General features: G+C 47.3%; 2 protein-coding genes across 3 annotated transcripts; both read right to left on the reverse strand.

Annotated features, from left to right (window-relative positions):
- Positions 1 to 605: 605 nt before the first annotated feature.
- LOC131108867 (phospholipase D1-like) lies at positions 606 to 10,937 on the reverse strand. Its single transcript, XM_058060268.1, has 26 exons — positions 8,182 to 10,937; positions 7,446 to 7,616; positions 7,216 to 7,379; positions 7,000 to 7,142; positions 6,836 to 6,935; positions 6,692 to 6,757; positions 6,505 to 6,563; positions 6,335 to 6,427; positions 6,108 to 6,260; positions 5,885 to 6,034; positions 5,363 to 5,446; positions 5,096 to 5,177; positions 4,897 to 5,007; positions 4,643 to 4,825; positions 4,322 to 4,541; positions 4,129 to 4,257; positions 3,944 to 4,062; positions 3,770 to 3,883; positions 3,428 to 3,538; positions 3,254 to 3,342; positions 3,069 to 3,182; positions 2,842 to 2,891; positions 2,604 to 2,738; positions 1,883 to 2,036; positions 1,686 to 1,803; positions 606 to 1,618 (listed from the first exon to the last, which is right to left on the reverse strand). Exons 2-26 carry the CDS (start codon positions 7,582 to 7,584, stop codon positions 1,394 to 1,396), a joined length of 3,105 nt encoding a protein of 1,034 aa, XP_057916251.1. The 5' UTR covers positions 7,585 to 7,616; positions 8,182 to 10,937; the 3' UTR covers positions 606 to 1,393.
- Positions 10,938 to 13,215: 2,278 nt separating this feature from the next.
- Positions 13,216 to 17,308, reverse strand: LOC131108868 (acyl-coenzyme A thioesterase 9, mitochondrial-like). Of its 2 annotated transcripts, XM_058060269.1 has the most exons (16): positions 17,180 to 17,308; positions 16,704 to 16,792; positions 16,551 to 16,577; positions 16,118 to 16,163; positions 15,664 to 15,834; positions 15,557 to 15,594; positions 15,403 to 15,486; positions 15,236 to 15,339; positions 15,008 to 15,081; positions 14,868 to 14,935; positions 14,695 to 14,806; positions 14,531 to 14,621; positions 14,374 to 14,459; positions 14,211 to 14,298; positions 13,635 to 13,785; positions 13,216 to 13,554 (listed from the first exon to the last, which is right to left on the reverse strand). In XM_058060269.1, exons 1-16 carry the CDS (start codon positions 17,191 to 17,193, stop codon positions 13,499 to 13,501), a joined length of 1,299 nt encoding a protein of 432 aa, XP_057916252.1. In that variant the 5' UTR covers positions 17,194 to 17,308; the 3' UTR covers positions 13,216 to 13,498. The 2 variants fall into 2 exon arrangements, with proteins under 2 accessions (XP_057916252.1, XP_057916253.1); XM_058060270.1 differs by lacking the exon at positions 16,551 to 16,577.
- Between the last annotated feature and the right edge of the window lie 777 nt (positions 17,309 to 18,085).

Consider the following 18,085-nt stretch of genomic DNA (forward strand, 5'->3'; position numbering starts at 1 on the left):
TGGCGCGCACTTGACAGAGTCACTGGCAGTGCCCGTGCGTGACGCGCTAGCAGGAGCGCGCTTCCCCGGGAGTGGCCAGCGAGGAGGCGGCGTTTCATTTGGCCCCGCCCACAGCGCCACTCTCACGTGACCTTCACATATGGACGTCATAGTTGTATGTGACGTCGAAAAGACGTCACGCAGGCAGTGACATCACATCGCTTGGCAAACCCAACATATCAGTGTCATTAGTGATTTTAGGGTGACATTAGCAGCGTTAGCAGTGACATTACAGCCCGTAGTGTGACATCTGAGTGACTTTAGAGACTAGCTTTACGCTAGCAGGGCTAGCTTAGCATCGCTTAGCCTAGCATAGGTGACCCCCAGCAACCTATAAGAAGAGTTAGCATTACTTTTTAGCAAAGTCACAAAGAAAACTGATAGTATTTTCTGACCAAATGTGGAAGACGACGCTTGAAAACAAGCAAGGCCCAAATTCAAACACGTGACACCTTCAGATCATGACCTACAGCGCCACTGGGCGGTTAAGGGTGAGTACTGCAAGCTGACTGAAAATGTTTGGAATGTTTCATTTTTATATCCATGAGTCCATTACAACATCACACTTCATGAACCTCATTATTTCTTTATTTGCACGAGCACGTTCGCCACATGAACACGACAGTCTGTGCAAACTTAGCATTTTGGTGGAGACACAGTGTTGACGAGTTGGAGGGACACATGCGGAGAACTCACTTCCTGTTGCTGCTGTTGCTTGCCGTTTCAAGGCAACTTTAAGAGGACGAGGGAATCCATGACAAAAGCTGCGGCGGGAGGTAGGAGCACAGCGAGGTAGAGAGGAAGACTCCGAAGAGGAGTACATGCAGACCACTATCATCACGGAGGAACATGCTGCCTTCACATGTTTTGGAGAAATACCACAAGTCCGCAGATGACACTTGAACACGTCACAAGTGCCCATGTTCCAATGGTCACGTGGTCGTTGGATGGATAGCACAGAATCAGCAGTGGAGGTCTATCATACATTTGGCACTTGGGATTTGATGTAAATATCACACGTAGAAGCAGGCGTGGCCAAGGGGCGTGGCCAGGAGGCGGGAGCTGAGGCTTGTAGTGTCTTCCTGGCGTTCCCTACTCATGGACGTTGCATACATCATCTATTCTTCTGCCTGCAGGACGTTCACCACCTCACTGCTGCTGAGAAGCTGCTTGCGTCACCATGACGACCTGTTAAGATGATGTCACTCAGCATCTCCACTCGTCTGCCTTCGTTTTGCAGCGGGAGGGACGTCATTATTTCATCTGACGTGGTGTTAATGAGCGGTGAGATGAGGTTTGGGGGGGGCAAAAAAAAAGTTTGGATGAAGTCCTGTGAGTCAGACACACTGGGGGCTCAGGTCCACACCTCCATGGGCATCATGGCCTCTTTGGAGCCGATAGGAGGGAGAAGGTTCTGCTCGGACAGGAACTGCAATGGGAACTGCACTACAAAACCGCGGATCTTCTTCAGCTCTTCACGAGCTCGGGCCATGTCCTCCTTGTCCAGGCCCTGCTTGGCCAGGTAGCTCTCCAGCTCAAGGAGGTTTCGGACGTCGCTGGATGGTAGACATCGGAAAACCTGCAGGAGGAAATGTTTTACTTCCAGGAAGGATTATCATCTTGAAGAAGATGACGATGAAGTTTACCCTCTGGTAGATGGTGGCGTTACGAGCGCACGTGCTCATCCAGACCTCCTTGTAGAACTGATCACTGATGGGGTCCGACACATCGATGGTGGTGTCCGTGTGAGCGCCCAGAATTGTCCTGAGGATTAAAGGGAGACAAAAGAGTGAGAAGACGGTGCCTTCAATGACAATTGTCCGTGTGGAAAGCATCGTCCCACTTGAAGCACTCCAGGCGAAGCTGCAGAGCAAAGCGTCCCGCTTGGTACTCCATCCCGTCCATCACCGACGTCACAGTCTCCGAGTCCTCCACGATCACCGCCACCTCGCTGTCCCGCTTTCCCAGCATGCTGCGGTCGTTGATGTTGGCTGAGCCTGTGGAAGACAGTCATACTTGTGATGGCCCACAGGGGGCGACACAACACCACAAATGTGTTATTGTGCATATTAATAGTGTTTTTCTACCATTAAATATGGGTCACAATAGTGTATTGGGCTATACTGGGTATTTAGGATAAGTAGTAAGCCCTACTGGAAATATTGTGTCTAGCATAGTGCAACACTAGCGTAGTGATGTGAGATATAGTGCTAACATGACACTCACATTTTAACAGCTACATCATGCTAATTTAGCCTATTTGCTGAAGAAAAAGAACTATTAAAATTAGAGCTCCCACATCTGGAGCTGAATGCCAGCCATGCTTTTCAGATGTGTAGTGAAGCCTGTTTTTATATTTAGTCATTTTTTTAACCAAAGTAACCCGGAAAAACCTTGAACTGCAAAACATCAACATAAAAAGTAACTTGCATATTAACAACAACAATAATAATAATAGCAACAATTACAGATGAAAAATGAATTTTTAGAAAATGTCTTGATCATCCAAAAGAAGCAGAAATGCGCAGTCAAATTTGTCGGCACGTTTTCTGACGTGTTCTTACCGATGATGACGGTGTTGTCATCGGCGATGAGCATCTTGCTGTGCACGTAAATGAGCTCTGTGACCAGCTTCCCCTCCAGCTCGGAGTGCGTCCTCAGGCCGGCGATGGAGATATAGTTGATCCACTGGTCTCCCACTGGGAAACACAAGTCGCATCGTTCGCTCATCGTACTCTTGAACGTTGCGTTTACTTCCTCTTTTCCCTCATCCTGTGTACGTGGGTGCATCATGTGACTTACTCTCTCTTTTCAGCTGCGAGATGATGGACTGGTCGCCTCTGTTCATGGTCCTGCACAAGAGTCATATTGTCATCAGTGTTTGCTCTAGAGGGGGGGTGCCATGTTTGCACAAGAAGCCGGGAGATACATGGCAGCCGCTAAAGGAATCTCACACATACACACCGGCCAAAGGGTTAAGGTGTGGCGCTGAGTTATTAATCGCTAGGTGTCTTTCATCGAACCCCCACCTGTAGTTAAAGTGCATGATGGCCTGGATGGCGCTGCCTCCTCCGGTGCTGATGTCACCCTCAAAGCCGGGCAGCAGAGGCGTGACCACGTACACGCGGTACTTTTTACCTTCCCTAAAAGACAAATAGACTCCTTTGAATATAACTTTATTGCTGCGGTGACAAAAAGAAATTGACACGCTCACCTGTGCGCTTTGATGATACGCTCGGCGATGGCGTCGCCGATCTTGTTGAAAACGTGCCTGTTGTCCGCGCAGCTGATGAAGAACTGATTCTGGGCGAAAATGACGGTGACGTCAATAAGTGCGTCGCCATCAGGATAAAAAAAAAAAACGAGCTGATGTGATGTGAAAACGCACTTCTATGTAGATGAAATGCTGGCTGTTCTCGATGGTGTGCACGTAGGCGTTGTGGATGGACTCTTCATGGTACTTGATGCCAGCCGACCAATCCGACGCCGAGCGAAGGATCTGACAGACCACACAGGAAAGTCAATCACAACATATGGTGCCCCATCAGGCTGACATTTTGATGTTCTGACCTCGAGCCTGTTTATGAGCACTAAATGAGAAGAAGCAGGCTTCGCTACACATCTTAAAATAAAGCTCTGCCAACTACATGTGAGGGTTAAGATGCATTTACTGTATTTAAAAATGGTGGAAATTCCGATTATACGGGAAAAAGTATAACCAAGCAACAACCTGAACTTTAGTGGTGGTGCATCCGGGGACTTGATAGCGCCGCTCTCCGGCGGAGGTGTGCGACTTGGGCAGCAGATACGGAAAGGACAGGGAACGATATTTGGGCTTCACGATCTGGCGGGAAAACACACATGAAGATCCTGCGTTTTCTTCCTCAAATGGCGTTGAGCTGACCTTTGTGAAGTTCCATCGCTGAATGAAGTGTCTGGCGACGTCGCGGGCAGCTTTGCCGTGAACCACGGAGGCGATGTCGTGCCAGGGCATTCTGGGAGTGATGTGTCGGTCTATGAAATCTACGAGAGGAACCCAGCGGTGGTGACTGAGGGTTCAAACCTCCAAACAGCCGCCATGTTGTTTACCATCAAAAGGTTTATCCAGCTCTATCCAGTCCTTGTGCACAAAGTTGCAGTAATCTTTTCCGTGCCAGAAGCGAGTATTCCCGCACAAATCGCCAACGTCCGACTGCAGATTTCGCTCCGCCTCGTTTCCTACAACACAGCCGAAGACCCCAATGAGCTTCGGCGGACACAGACCACCTTCACCAGCACTCACGGTCTTCGTCGTCCAGCTCGTCGTCGCTATCGGGGTGAGACAGGCCGTGTTTCTGCAGGTGCCTCTTGATGCTCATCTTCATCCTCCTCATCCTTCCCTGACCCTTGAGCTTTGGTTGCACCACCGTGTCGTCCGCCGAGAATGCGGCGTTCGTGTGGCCGCCGGACACGCCGCCACTACCGTTGGCTTGAGCGGTCGCATTGGCGGTAGATTCCTCGACCTTGGAAAACAATTATACAACACAGATTGATGTACCATACAATCGTATCTTTATTTAAAAAACAACCCTAATGAGGACAAGCAGGGTAAAAAACTAGACACCTGGTCCTGGTGCGAGAAGGTCACGCTCCCCACGTCCGTCAGTCGGTGCTCTCGGTCATCCCAGCGGCCATACGCCAGGTCGATCCCGCCCACAAAGGCCACAGATTGATCAATGACGATGATCTTCTCGTGATGCGCCCACAGGTAGACGGCGGACGAGACGTGGTTGGGGTGACGCATCACCTGTGGAGATCGAACGGCGTCAGGGGCTGGGGAGACGCGCATGCCTTCCTCGAACATACTCACGTACTCACCTTGATGTTGGGGTGAAGGTGGATGAGCGTTCGCTTGCTGTAGCCTGAGTTGATGCCCAGCGCCAGCTCCACTTCCTTGTAGAGCATCACGAAGACACGCACTCCTTGTTGCTGTTAGAAAACCACAGCAAAGATCGTCACATCAAGCCCCGCCCTTTTTACTTCATAACCTTTGTCCAAGCGCAAGCTCAAAACTCACCGCTTTACGTCTCAGCACGTGATCCAAACGCCAGCGGTTTCCCTCCACGATGGGCCTCTTGAGGAAGATCTCCGGACTCAACCTGAGAAGAAACACACTGTGATCACATGACCGCGCGGTGCCTCCTGAGGGTCGTGGTTTTTATGACGACCTGTGAGCTGAATTATGCGTGCGTGTCAGACGGTAAGCGATCCGTTCCACTTGATGTGACCACCGAGTGAACTCCGTGGACTCAACACACACAAGCGCGCACGCACTTGAACTCACCACCAGTCTGTGATGAAGATTTCCTCCTTGGCCTCCTCCAGAGCGTTGGCCACGTCCTCCATGTAGGTCTTCCCATTCACGTACCTGCACGCTCACACACGACAATCATTCACTTTCTAGGATGCAAGTTACTTTTTAAGTCTGTCTTGCTGTGACATGTTGTGACATGTGACACACAAACACACACAGACGCACAGACACACACAGACGCACACAGACGCACACAGACGCACACGTGTGGCGTCTCACAGGCAGTATAGTGTTGCCCAGCAGGGGGACAGGTGATGAAGGACAGAGGCTCACTTTCCCAACTTTTGTGTCGTGTTACTCCAGTGACACACACACACACACACACACACACACTACATCAAGGATGGATTGACTGCAACGTTTTAATTTGTGAGATGGAGGTTTTGGCTTGTTTAGTTGCGTACTTTGCATTTAAGCACTTTTGAGTGGGCGGCGCTTCAAGATACAAACACTAAAAGAAAACAAAAGGCACTTTTGGGTTGCCATGGTTACCATTTGGCCGGGACGTTCTCCTCCTGCATGGCGAAGGAGCCGAAGCGGTGGTCGGTGAGGAAGGCGCCACCGTGCTTGTGCACGAAGCCCTCGATGGCCTGCCCCCACCAGCGGGCGTGTCTGTAGCTGCTGCACTTGAGCACCAGCGACCTGCGGGGATTGGATGAGAGAGAGAGAGACATCAAAATGGCGCTCGCCCGGGCCAGGCGAAGTGCGGGCCCACCTGGAGAGGCTGTCCACGCGCACGCCATGCTGCGTCTCCGTGTCCTTAGAGTCCATCTTGATGCTGAACTCCTTGTCGAAGAGCATCACGAAGGAGATGGCGCCCGAGTCGGGCTTCATGTACAGCAGGAAGGAGTCCTTCACCACCAGCCAGCTGCAAATAAAACAACGCCATGTAGAAATGTGACATCTTTCACTGTGTGTGTGTGTGTGTGTGTGTTGACGGACCGTTTGGACCAGCGGTAACACATCTTGCTCTGACCGCAGCAGTTTAAGCCAGGAATCCGATGGCCGCCAGATCGCTTCAGCACCATTCCTTCTCTAGAAACAGAGAGCGATACTCCGAGGAACTACTTCATCTCGTTAAAGGAACAGTAAAGTCAATGAAGTTTTCTTACAAGCCCTTTGGGCCCAGATCGTGGATGAATGACAGCTGGCTGACGTCAATGAATTCCATCTGACAGAGAAGAAGTTCGATAAATCCAACGTCAACAAGAATGACGTTTTAATGACGTTCTAAGAATGTTATGAAGCACAAATTTGATTTATTAGCAATATGTGCTCTGGGATGCGATGGTCGGGTACCATGCCGGGGTAGTGCCGGTACATGGGCATCTTCAGGAGCTTGTTGAGGTAATCTTCTAGTTGTTTCTGGAACGAAACCAGCAGAGAAACGTGAACAAAGCAGCACCCAGACTAACTCCTAACAGCTCTGGGTGATGAACAGACCTTCCTGCTGGATACTTGCTCCTCTCTGGCCAGCTCCTCTCCGCCGCTTCTGGGCAGGTTGGGAATGTCCCTCTCGTCCGCCGGCCTCCTCAGGGTGTGGCTGCGGAGACACGGAGGCGAGTGGTGAGAGACGATGCGGGCAAACACGGCGGACACACACAAACCTGCGTGTCAGCCGAGGCAGACTCATGACGGCCTTGTAGGTGCGCAGGTCTCGGTGCAGATCCAGGAAGTGCTTCTCCTTCTTCTTCACCAACCAGGTGAACTCGCCGTGCTTCATTTCGATCTTGTACACGGCAGGCATGGACTGAAACGCCACAAGCGAGAGAGACTTAGTCCCGTATCTCAGCTCTTCGACACCAAACGTGTTGATGAGCCACCTTGCTGACGCTCCGCTGCTGGCTCACGTTGAAGCGGTCCTGGGCTGACGTGAAGCGCTCCACCTCCAGGATCTTGGCGGTGATGGGCGAGGACAGGAAGACGTCGGCCTTGCTCTCCTTGAAGCCCACCGTGTTGTAGACAGCCATGAAGGGCAAAGTCTTTGCTGGAATAGTCAGACAAACGTATTTCAAAGCAGTAAAAAAAAAAAAAAGAAGAAAAAAACCCCAACCTGGTACTCCGGCATCGGTGGTGTGATAGTGGCTGTCGTCCGTGTCCAGCTCACGGGCATCCAGCGTCTCCATGATGCCGCTCATGTCGTTGGCAACCAGCTGCAGCGTGCTGGTGGTCGACTGGGCCTGACCCAACATGGCTAACACTCAGTCTGGAGCCCGGGGCTCACCTGGGGGGGTAGGGGGGGGGGGAGACAGGCAGCGGTGTCACTGAGCTACTACTTCCAAAAATCACTTCACAGGTTCACACCGGCGCCTACTTTGTCTCCCTCCTGGCGCTCACTTTTATTGAGGAATGAGGTTAAAACGGGCCGCTAATCCCGTTGTTTGGATTAGCGTCTCGTCCGATGTGATGATGGAACGTCAGGAGTGAGCGGGGGAAGGATGGCGGCCACAGGTAAGAAGATAAATCGCATCGGGAGAGGACGCAAACCACCATGGACTAAAAGAGGGTGACATGGCTTCCTATGTTCTATGACCAGCGGGCTGGCTCTACCCCTTTGCCCAAATATGGTCAGCAAACTTTTGCAAATGTTTACATTCTGACAAATTATTATGTGAGAAGACAGATGAGGACTCACGATGATCGGGTGCACACGCACATTGCATCACTCCCCAGCCAGATAGTGGGACAATGGACACACACACACACACACACACACACACACACACACACGCAGACAGCTGAGGCTGCAACAGGAAGCCGTCATCCTTTTAAAACACACATGCACTGACCTGAGCCTGCGACGGCTGAGGGAAGCCCATCCTCATCATCCTCAGCATGAACTGTTCCCCCCTGCTACCCCGTCCTCCATTCTGTACCACATGCCAGCACAGGCACACACAGGGACAAACACACACACTCAGACACTCAGGGTGGTCATCAGTGAAATGCGGACCGCCACTGCAGAGAAACTTCCCTTGGCAGCGAGGAGGAGGCGCCAAGACAGCCAATGACAGCCAAAGGGGCGGGCCTTCTGTCAAATGTACCTGTCTGTGTAATAAAAGCAGATGAGAGGCACACAGAGACGCTGCCCGAGTGTCCAAGTGGGAGAGTGGAAAGTTCGCAACCGTCCACTCACCTATTTCTCACCTACGTGGCATGACAGTCTCATTCATACGCCTCTTTCACACAGAGATGCCGCAAAACTGCAGTACCAACGACACATCAATGTTCAATTTCTTATTTTCAGACAATATTATTTAACAGTTTAGCGCCCATCTATTGTATCTATTTAGCCAACTATTGCTCTATTATGGAATTAAGTGTTTTGAAAGAGTTATGGCAGGATAACAAAAATGGCCGCCACTAATAAGACTTCACAAAAAGACCAAACAAAGCCATTCATGGAGAATTTGCTTAGTGAATCAATAATATTGATACCGAACCTCACAGTAGCAAATGTTAATGTGTGACAGAGGTGAAAGGTCGTGTCCTTTTACTTGATGTTTTTTTTTTTTTTAAAGCGTGCATGTGCCTGTGTGTGTCAATGGAAAACCTGACACCTTTTCTATCTAAACACAAACGGCAAAGTCACTTTCAGGTGTACAACACACCCGCACACACTTAACAACATGTGCAGGAACAAAACAGGAAGAACCAGACTGCTGTCTTGCGGCTTGGCTCCGCCCACTGACACGCATAGGACCTGAGTCATTGTTGACAAAGGACAAGGAGGATGGAGGCCTGCATGTTTTCATCCGTGTGTGTGTGTGTGTGTGTGTGTGTGTGTGTGTGTGAGGACGCTGTCCACTTTCACCAGAGTGTGACAACTATTTTCATGAGAAAATCTGGGTAGACTTTTCTACATTATTTTGGAGCGTGTCACTGGGGGGTTACACACCACAGTGGAACATTTTCACATTTAACTTCCTGTTGCTTTATTCCCATTCTTCCCCGTTTCTGTATTGGCAGGGGAATTCAATGTAAACTGATTAAAATAAAGGAACAATGAACATATTTTTAGTTCCAACAGTGAGAGAGAAAACAATCTTGGGTGAGCAAAAAAAACGCAGAGAATTGATTTTTCAGGGAGCAGGGGACGCTGCAGCTATATTATGATCTCTGACGGAAAGACTTACTGCATCACACTCGGTAGACGCCTGGGCTGGACTGTTTTGACAGATAAACGGTCTAATTAAGAAATCTAATTAAGTCACAATCTTGTGCTTGGACCCATTCAAATACTGCTGACAGGGCTGAAGACGCTGTAATAGTGACACCTCGTGGTCAGATAGGGTGAAGCAGGTGGAGTTTCACTGTGAGAGCGCTATCAAATGCAACAAACATGACATTGTATTACTTCTAAAGGTAGATAAAACTATCTCTAGGTATTTTATGTTAAATATTAATACTTAATTCAGCATTTTTGTTGGGTGATAAGAAACAGAAGCTATGAGAGAGCATCTTGTCCCCCATCAGGTGATGCTAATCTCATCATTGGAAACATTTCAGCAGACAAACCAGTCACACAACAACTTGATTTACTAACTAATGACAAATGGCACGACAAATGTCAGGAATTCAACTGACACCCCCCCACCACCACCAAAAAAAAGACATTTGTATTGAATCAAAGTGGATCTTCAGTCTTGGGCGTGGCTAGTGTTGACATTATAGCTCACGTAGTTAAGTACAATATAATACACTGAGCTTCATGTTGCTTGTTTGGTCGACGATTGAGTCATTTTGGAAATGCACCGCAAGCAACGCGACGCAACGAGCGGAATTTCACGACGAACACGTTTTTTAAGTTTCGTCTAACTCAGCATTCACTTCTTAAGAAATATTACAGCCAACATCGCTTTCATTCCCTTCTTGTAGCGGCCTGCTAATTAGGCTAATAGCTTTATTGGGCTACATCCAAGTGGGCTGTCCACGTTCAGTTAGCATACTTCAAATCATTCAGTAGTTTAATAAAGGGGTTTATTCTGGCTAAATGCATTTTTTTAATGAATTCATACTCACTAAAAAACATTTTGGTCTTGTTTTGTACAGCATCCATCCACAATTTTCCACATTGGATTAGGCCTAATGTGTTGTTTTAAGATGTTGCAGGACAGCATGGCTACATTTCTAAGACAGGCTGCACCAAGAAGATCAAACCTGTGACCTTTTGCTTACAAGCCCTGAGGAAGACTGTCACTTTGTGTTAATGCAACACAACAGCAACTAATCCTGTTTGTTTTGGAGATGTTTCGGCCCCATTTGTCGCATTTTAATGCTTAGTTTCACCGGCTGATGGGAGTTTGTTAACATGAAGATGCTGAACGCAGCAAGCCCAGACACCACGGATGATTAATGATTCAAAGGTTGATGCGCTCATCTTCCAGTCGGCCTGCCGGTGGTATTGATAAAAGGCTGCACCTCTCACATCACCACGCCCCTCCGTGAGTGTGTGTTTGCCGCACACGCCTGCAAAGTCAATTAAGCACTCCCATGTACAGTATTGGGAAAGCCATTACGCACTAACACACACGCAACAAATACAGTCCAACCGACGCATAACAAAAGCCATACCCAGCCCACAAAGATGACAGAAAGTCCACGTTGAGGAGGACAAGTTGCAGTGGAAGAGCAGGTATTCGTCTCTCTCTCTCTCTCTCTCTCTCATACACACACTTTCCTCACACTTCCTGCCAGTCTCTGCTGGCGTAACATGGTGGGCGGACATGTTGTTGCCCCATAGTATGGCGGCAGCCTTGCGACACAGGCTCAAAAACACACAAGTCTGTGAAAATCTAAAATAATGTTCCTTTAGTGACATCTAGGAATTGGGAAATACTGCCCTTGTCTCCATCATTTCATTCAACGTCATACATAGATACATTATGATATGTCTCCATCCAAACCAATTTAGGTGCTGAAGCCCGCCTCTATTAGATGTATGCTGGCATATCTTCCAAAGCACAACCCATAGGGGGCGCCACAAATGTCTTTTACAGTCATTACTGTATATACATCCACAGCAACGTAGCAAAAATCTGAAAAAATATGGATGTAAATGAACTCCTGTGATGTATTTGTGCCTCACACTGTGTCTTTTTTATAGTCACATCTGGCTCAGATGGATTCAGTTACTATGGCAACCCATCCTGGGGGATCCTGGCTGCTTGTTTTCCATGGCGATGCCAGCTAAGACTCATGGGTAGCGTAGTGTTTAGAGGATAATTACTATCATGGCCACTTTAAATTTTTAATTTTACAAAGTCAGTGAGCAATAAAAACTCTTGTTGACAATTTAGCTTGTTGGCTTTCCTTTGTTGGGAGTCAACAATGGCAGTTAAAGGAAATTGGATTGGAGCTGGAACTAATCAATATGTTACATCAGTCACATTTTTGCAAATGTTGAGCCAAAATCGGAGGTGAGGTGAGGGCTTACATGAAGGTGGATTATACACCAATATATTCAAAGTATGCGTTTTATATCTATATTCAAAGTATGCATGTTCTGCAAGCCGACCAAGTGCATGATATCGTTTTAATGCAAGACTGAGTATAAGAAGAATGTGCACATTCTGTCAGGTCAGATTTGGTCAATTAGCATGCCTGGAAGCAACAAAATCATATTTTATGTAGCTGTGATTTTGATTTTTTTTGGGGGGTGGGGGGTGGGGGGGGGGGTTACATGTCAGGAGAATATGCACGTACACGAAGAAGCCCGCGGCCCTCAGGTTGGTTCACGTTAACGTGACCACATGACCACCGCAGTGACGCTGACACCAAACGATAACAACCAATAACATCCGCATCCAAGTGCACGCAGCCTCGTGGACACTTCCCGGCCTATTGCACGCACGCGCTGATGTAAACTTTACTCAGTAAAGTCGCACATTTTGATAAACAAACACACGCATCCCGGAAACTAGAGCCGGTCTTACCTCTTCCAGATGAGAAGCAGCTGCTGTGTGTCAATGAAGGGACGGCCGCCGCCTCTCTCTCTCTCACTCACTCACTGAGGTGATTTACGCCGCAAAGTTCCGGTCACTTCAAAATAAGAGCAGAGAGCGAAGTGTGAAGGGACACAAGCTCAGTTCATGCCTCTAGGGGTTTTATTGTGAAATCACCGCAAGTTGTGGAGTTATTCTGTTTTCCTTGACTGGTTACTTATTTCTTATGTTAACTTGAAATACATTTAACACATATCTGGATAGTATGGGGTGAATGGTTGTTCGTATATGTGTGGCCTGCGACTGGCTGGCGACCAGTACAGGGTGTACCCCGCCTCTCGCCTGAAGACAGCTGGGATAGGCTCCAGCATGCCCGCAAATGAATGAACATATCTGGATATATATGGACGCAAGTTTCTGTTTAAATTAATAAAACTTCCAATTAAAAGTTGTTCAATTGATCGTTTATAAGTCGTTTCCTTTCACTTAAATTGATTATCATTTAGTACACATGTATGATTGACTTCAGTACAAAAATAAATATCTATACCTTGAAGAAGGCAGCATCGCTTTGTCGTCTCCAGCCGTCAAGACTCCAGGTAGTTTGTGTCACAACCTCCCTGAAAGCAAACAGGTGTATAGGAGTGAATTGCAGTCTCTCTCTCGCTCAGGTTCTCTCTCTCTCTCTCTCACACGAACGCACACACACACACACACACACACACACACACAGGCAGGAAAACAGGAACGTTCCACATTCCAGTGCAGCTCAAGATTCCTGTAGTGTGCAGGAAATGTTTTTTAAGTGATGTCTTTTATCCAGCAGGGTAACTGAGATAAACGTGTGTGTGTGTGTGTGCTGGTGCAAAGAACCAAAAGTGAGGTGAATCCATTTATTTGCATTGTACACAACTTAATAGCAAATATAAAAGTACACCAGCAGCCAAGTGAAGAATGTAACAGAGTCAAGGTGGAATATAAATATATAGAAAAATGAAAGCAGTGCGTAAAGTCAGTCAGGTGTCGTGTATGAGGAAGTAGATGCTGACCGGTCACGTCCAAACAGCGAGAAGAAAAGGAAGTCAGTAACGTGGATGTAAAGCATGTTCCCATTGAGGCAAACGATGTAAACAACAGGACACTAATGTATGAAGGTGCTCCGTCATTGCTCCACCGTTAGGTTGAAGTGGCGCTTCCCGTCCAGGTACAACATGGACTCTGCGGGACAAACATCCGAGATACACCGTAAGGACGGTGCCAACAGAGCAAGTGCGGGCTGGGTGCACGAAGGAGCTTACCTCCGTACGTCTGAGGGACGATGCTGGGAACGTCGCGGTCCGACACGAAGGTGAAGTGGAAGACGTTGGTGGTGTTGTGCTGCCGTGTGAGCGGGTCGAAGACTTCACTGTGAACTCTGACCTGGATGTGCTTCCCCTCCGTGTAGCACACCTGCAACAATGGAGGCGTGGTTGTCATGGTAACACATCTGTTGGACCCGCTCAAGTTTACATCCATTTCAAAATTATGTATTATTTTATTGAAATATGTTACAATAAAATAGCTTTATTTAAAATGAGTTTACATTTTTTACACTAAATTTAAAATAACTTGATTTAATATGATTTTATAGAGATTTTTATAAAATATTTTCATATTAAAAATATATTAACATTTTGAAAATAATTCAGCAGTAATTTAAAATAGTTTTGTTTGACACCTTAAATAAAAAAAGGTCTTTCCAGATCAATATTTTGTCAATACGCTCTCATATGATAACATAATGACCCCTAACCCTGTTTATTTTGCTCTTCAATATCAACAAACTCCATAATATTCTATTATTGTGTTTGTGTGTTTGGTTGCTACGTCCTGACCTGTGACGAGAGCATCAGCAAGGAGCCGATCTCCACGGGCCTCTGGAAGAGAATGTCATCGACGGCCACCAGGCTGGGGCGACACCCGCTGCGGCAGATGGAGCCACATGTTGGAAAGTGTTTTTGGAGTAATTGTGTTGACTCATTGAGCTCAAACTCTCACCCAAAGGAGCAGGCGTTGGCCCAGCCCAGCTCGTAGGCCTTCCTCATGAGGAAGCCACCAAAGATCCTGTTGAAGATGTTTCTCTCCTGAGACATCAGAAGCAGACATAAAGTAAATAAATGTAAACATTGGTGTGATTGACAGACATTGGCTTCACCTGAGGGTGGCAGATCTCCAGCCCTTTGAGCTTCGCGTCTTCCATCCACACCGAGCTGGGAGGCAACACTCGGCTGCGGAAGCTGACCGTCCTGAAAGACGACAATGGCCCGTGAACGGATCAACCTAGCGAAGAGGTCGACTTCCACACTAGCGTGTTCCTACTTGGTGTCCAGAGTGTTGAGGAAGAGGCTGTGGACTATTTTTCTCTCCTCGGCCGTGGGAGCCACCTTCAGGAGGGATGCGGTGCTCAGTTCCACGCGGCGAGACTTGTTAGCTGCAGAGCACACACACAACGACATACACTGGAGGCCATATCATAACATCTTCTCCGCTACCTTCTCCCTGCTGGAAGATTTCCTCTTCTTCGGGACCTTCTGGCCTCAGTGGGTTGACAAACGCCGCTCTGGCGGGAAGCAAAAGTACACAAAGTCAACGTTTTTCACTATTTTTCCTCCTAAAAAGTACAGCATGTAACCTTTTGTTCTCTGGATCTCGAGCCACCATGACAAACGTCGCATCCAGCACCGGACAATAAGCTCCATCTCGATACTGTCACAAAACAAAAACAACACAATTTGAATTTCCTCGTTGAATTTATGCTCGATGAACAAAAGCTGCTCTCTCCCTCTGCGGTGACAACAGCTTCTACTCTTCATGGGTGGTGTCAAACCTGTCAATCAAGGTGACACGAGGGCGGGCCTACCTGCGTCATGTGCATCTTGGCTTCGATGGAGGTCTTTCCCACCCACGTCACATGACCGGTGAACTTGATGTCGCAGTCGGGATAGATGACCTGCTGCCTCATATCTGAAAGGCACACATCAGTCAAGACTGTAGACTCAAGTACGAAACGGTGTTGGTGACTCTCACCTATTTTGTCCACCAGGGCGGTGACAATAGACAATGGCGACCTCTTCAGGGCTGGATTGTACGTGTGTGAGTAGGAGATGAGCACTGAACAGCAGAGGAAGTTATCATCAAGAGTTCAACTCCATCATTAAAGTGACTTGTCAGAACAGGCTACCTGCTAAACTGTCCAAATCCTCCAGGATGCGTCCAAACCTGACAAAGACAAGGAGAAAAGACGTTCAGCCACATGGGCCCGTGCCTCCTGCTGGTTTTCTGTCGCACCTGACGGTGTTGTGAAAGGTCAGGTACTTCTCTCTGAGCTGTGGCTCAGAGCCCAGAGGTAAGTGGACCTCCAGGAAGCTGTCCTTCATGCTCTTGATGGGAAGGTCGCTTTGGGACTTGGCCAACATGGAGGAGAGGCTGACGCGCTCCGCCATGGCTTGCTGGTGGTCACTGTGCACAAGAAATATTTCGGTGTATTTCTGGCTACGCACCAGCAGGGGGTGGTATCTCATGCTGGTTACAGTTTGGTTACATTTTTAGTACGCCCTACTGGGTTGTGTCTGTTCTGCAATCAGGTGAGAGAGACAATAGATTTTTCTCAAGTTTGGTGCTCATAAGAAGGCTCTCGGGACACGTAATACTGTTAAAATGCCATTAAAAGTCACTTTTGGTGGTGAGACGAGTAAGATGACATGCCAAATATCTTCATTGTAACTCATTGATGGTTCCATACCTCCAGTTGGTGGAAGCTCCCACAATTTCTCTCAGCCTGTTTCGCACTGGAACGCAGAGCAAAAGTCATGTTTGTGTGTGTGTGTTTTGGAACAGCGGAAAAGAAAGGTTTTATACCATCTCAGTCAACAGGTCGCTAAGGAAACAAAACAATTTGTATCAATGAGAAGTTAATACTTTGACTAAGAATTTATGTTAGTGACATCTTGTTTCCTCAGAGAGGCGTCAATAATGAGACTCGGCAGGGAAAACGAACAAGAAGGGGCGTGGAGACAGAGTTAAAAGGTTAACAGGCGCGACCACTTTTTTTTTCTCAAGACCTGGAAGAAGATGCAGCAGCTAAAAGGTCCACCAGCCATCCAGGAGGCATGCCGCAGAGAATTAACGTGCAATAAGTGCTAATTATCATGACGTTACTGTGTTTACCAACACACCATTTGACACGTGCAAGAGCGGGTTTCCTGTGGAGAAACACAAAGAGGTCTTCCATTTTGCAGTATAAGATTCTTATGTGTGTTTGCATTGTAACACTAGATGCAGGTTATTTAGTCACTCATGTTATACAAAAACCAAATCGTCCGTCTGACCTTCAACCATGTCTGGTGCCCTTCCCTTCCTTGGGCCCGTACACAGATGCCTGGTCGTCAAAGATGCACAAGACCGCAGCAACAACATCCTGCAGACAAACAAACATACACAAATACTTTTAAGAGGTCCTGTTTCATCCATATGTACCTTCCTTGTCTCATTTTAAGATTCTGTGGGCAGCTGGTCATCTGTCAATGAGCAGCTGTGGATTCAAATTAGGGACAATTGAATGAATGACACGACTTTCTTCAGTTCCCTTCATAATGGAAGACTTTTGAGTCCATTACGGTAGTTTTCCCGAGAGAGGTGCGTTCCAGACAGACACACCCTCAGTGTGTGTGGACACACTCCTCCACCCTTTTTCATTTTTTCCTCCCCTTTAAGTACAGGGCCAAAAACAACCCTGCAAGAAGCTACAAGCTAGTTATCTTTAATCGTCTGTTTGGGTTGAAACACAACAAACGTAAAGACTAACCTCGGTGAAAACATTGCGGTGATAAGACGATGTTAAAAAGTTAACAAGAACCCAAACAACAGCGGTCCTCCTCAGTCCGACAGAACGATGCCCACAGTGAGGCGGGCACTTCCGTGTTGGCGATGAGCCACGCCCCTAGTTTCTGACGTAGCGTTTTGGCCATAATTCTGTTACCCTGATTTTAGATTGACAGGCACTTTACTGTTGTACCAATATGACCCAGCAGAGGGGGCTACACCAACATGCAAATCCGAACCCAGTCTTTGGTGTCCGATAATAGTAATGCTGTTAGTATACAAACACTAAGGTTTCTAATTTGATCTTTTAAAATCAGTTTACGGTGATGGTAAATAATGTTTTGTAATAGTTACAACGCCATAGAGATGCACTAAAGGCTCCAGCGTACCCACGACCCTAATGAGGATAGAAAAGAGGTGGATGGGGTGCACTCATTGTTTCAAGAGAAGCAATAATTATTTGACGATTATATAATATATTTATAATTAAAATCCCCACACAAAACGTCTCCAATGACAATAAGATGATGAGCAAATTACATTTTGCAGACATATTTTAATAAATTGCCGATAAGAGACCTAATAGGGAAAAACAAATGACATACTAACCACACAAGGACTGATAAAGTGCTTTATGAGATGATATCATAGCTTTAATTCAGAGAGGAAACCGACAGCGGCAGTCTTTCAAACAATTCCATGTATGGGGATTGAGTGAAGAAAGGTGACTGGCAGTCTAATAAAAACTAAGTATAAAAGACTACTTTCGAACATGATCTTAGCTTTTGCTACTGTTTCGGTGTTTATTACGTATAATTCCGGGATAGGGTACTTCAGGAACCTGCACATCTTATTGTGGAGGGTTGATTAAAAAAACTGTCACGTGGAC

Source organism: Doryrhamphus excisus, chromosome 21 (genome assembly GCF_030265055.1).
Source record: "Doryrhamphus excisus isolate RoL2022-K1 chromosome 21, RoL_Dexc_1.0, whole genome shotgun sequence".
NCBI lineage: Eukaryota > Metazoa > Chordata > Actinopteri > Syngnathiformes > Syngnathidae > Doryrhamphus > Doryrhamphus excisus.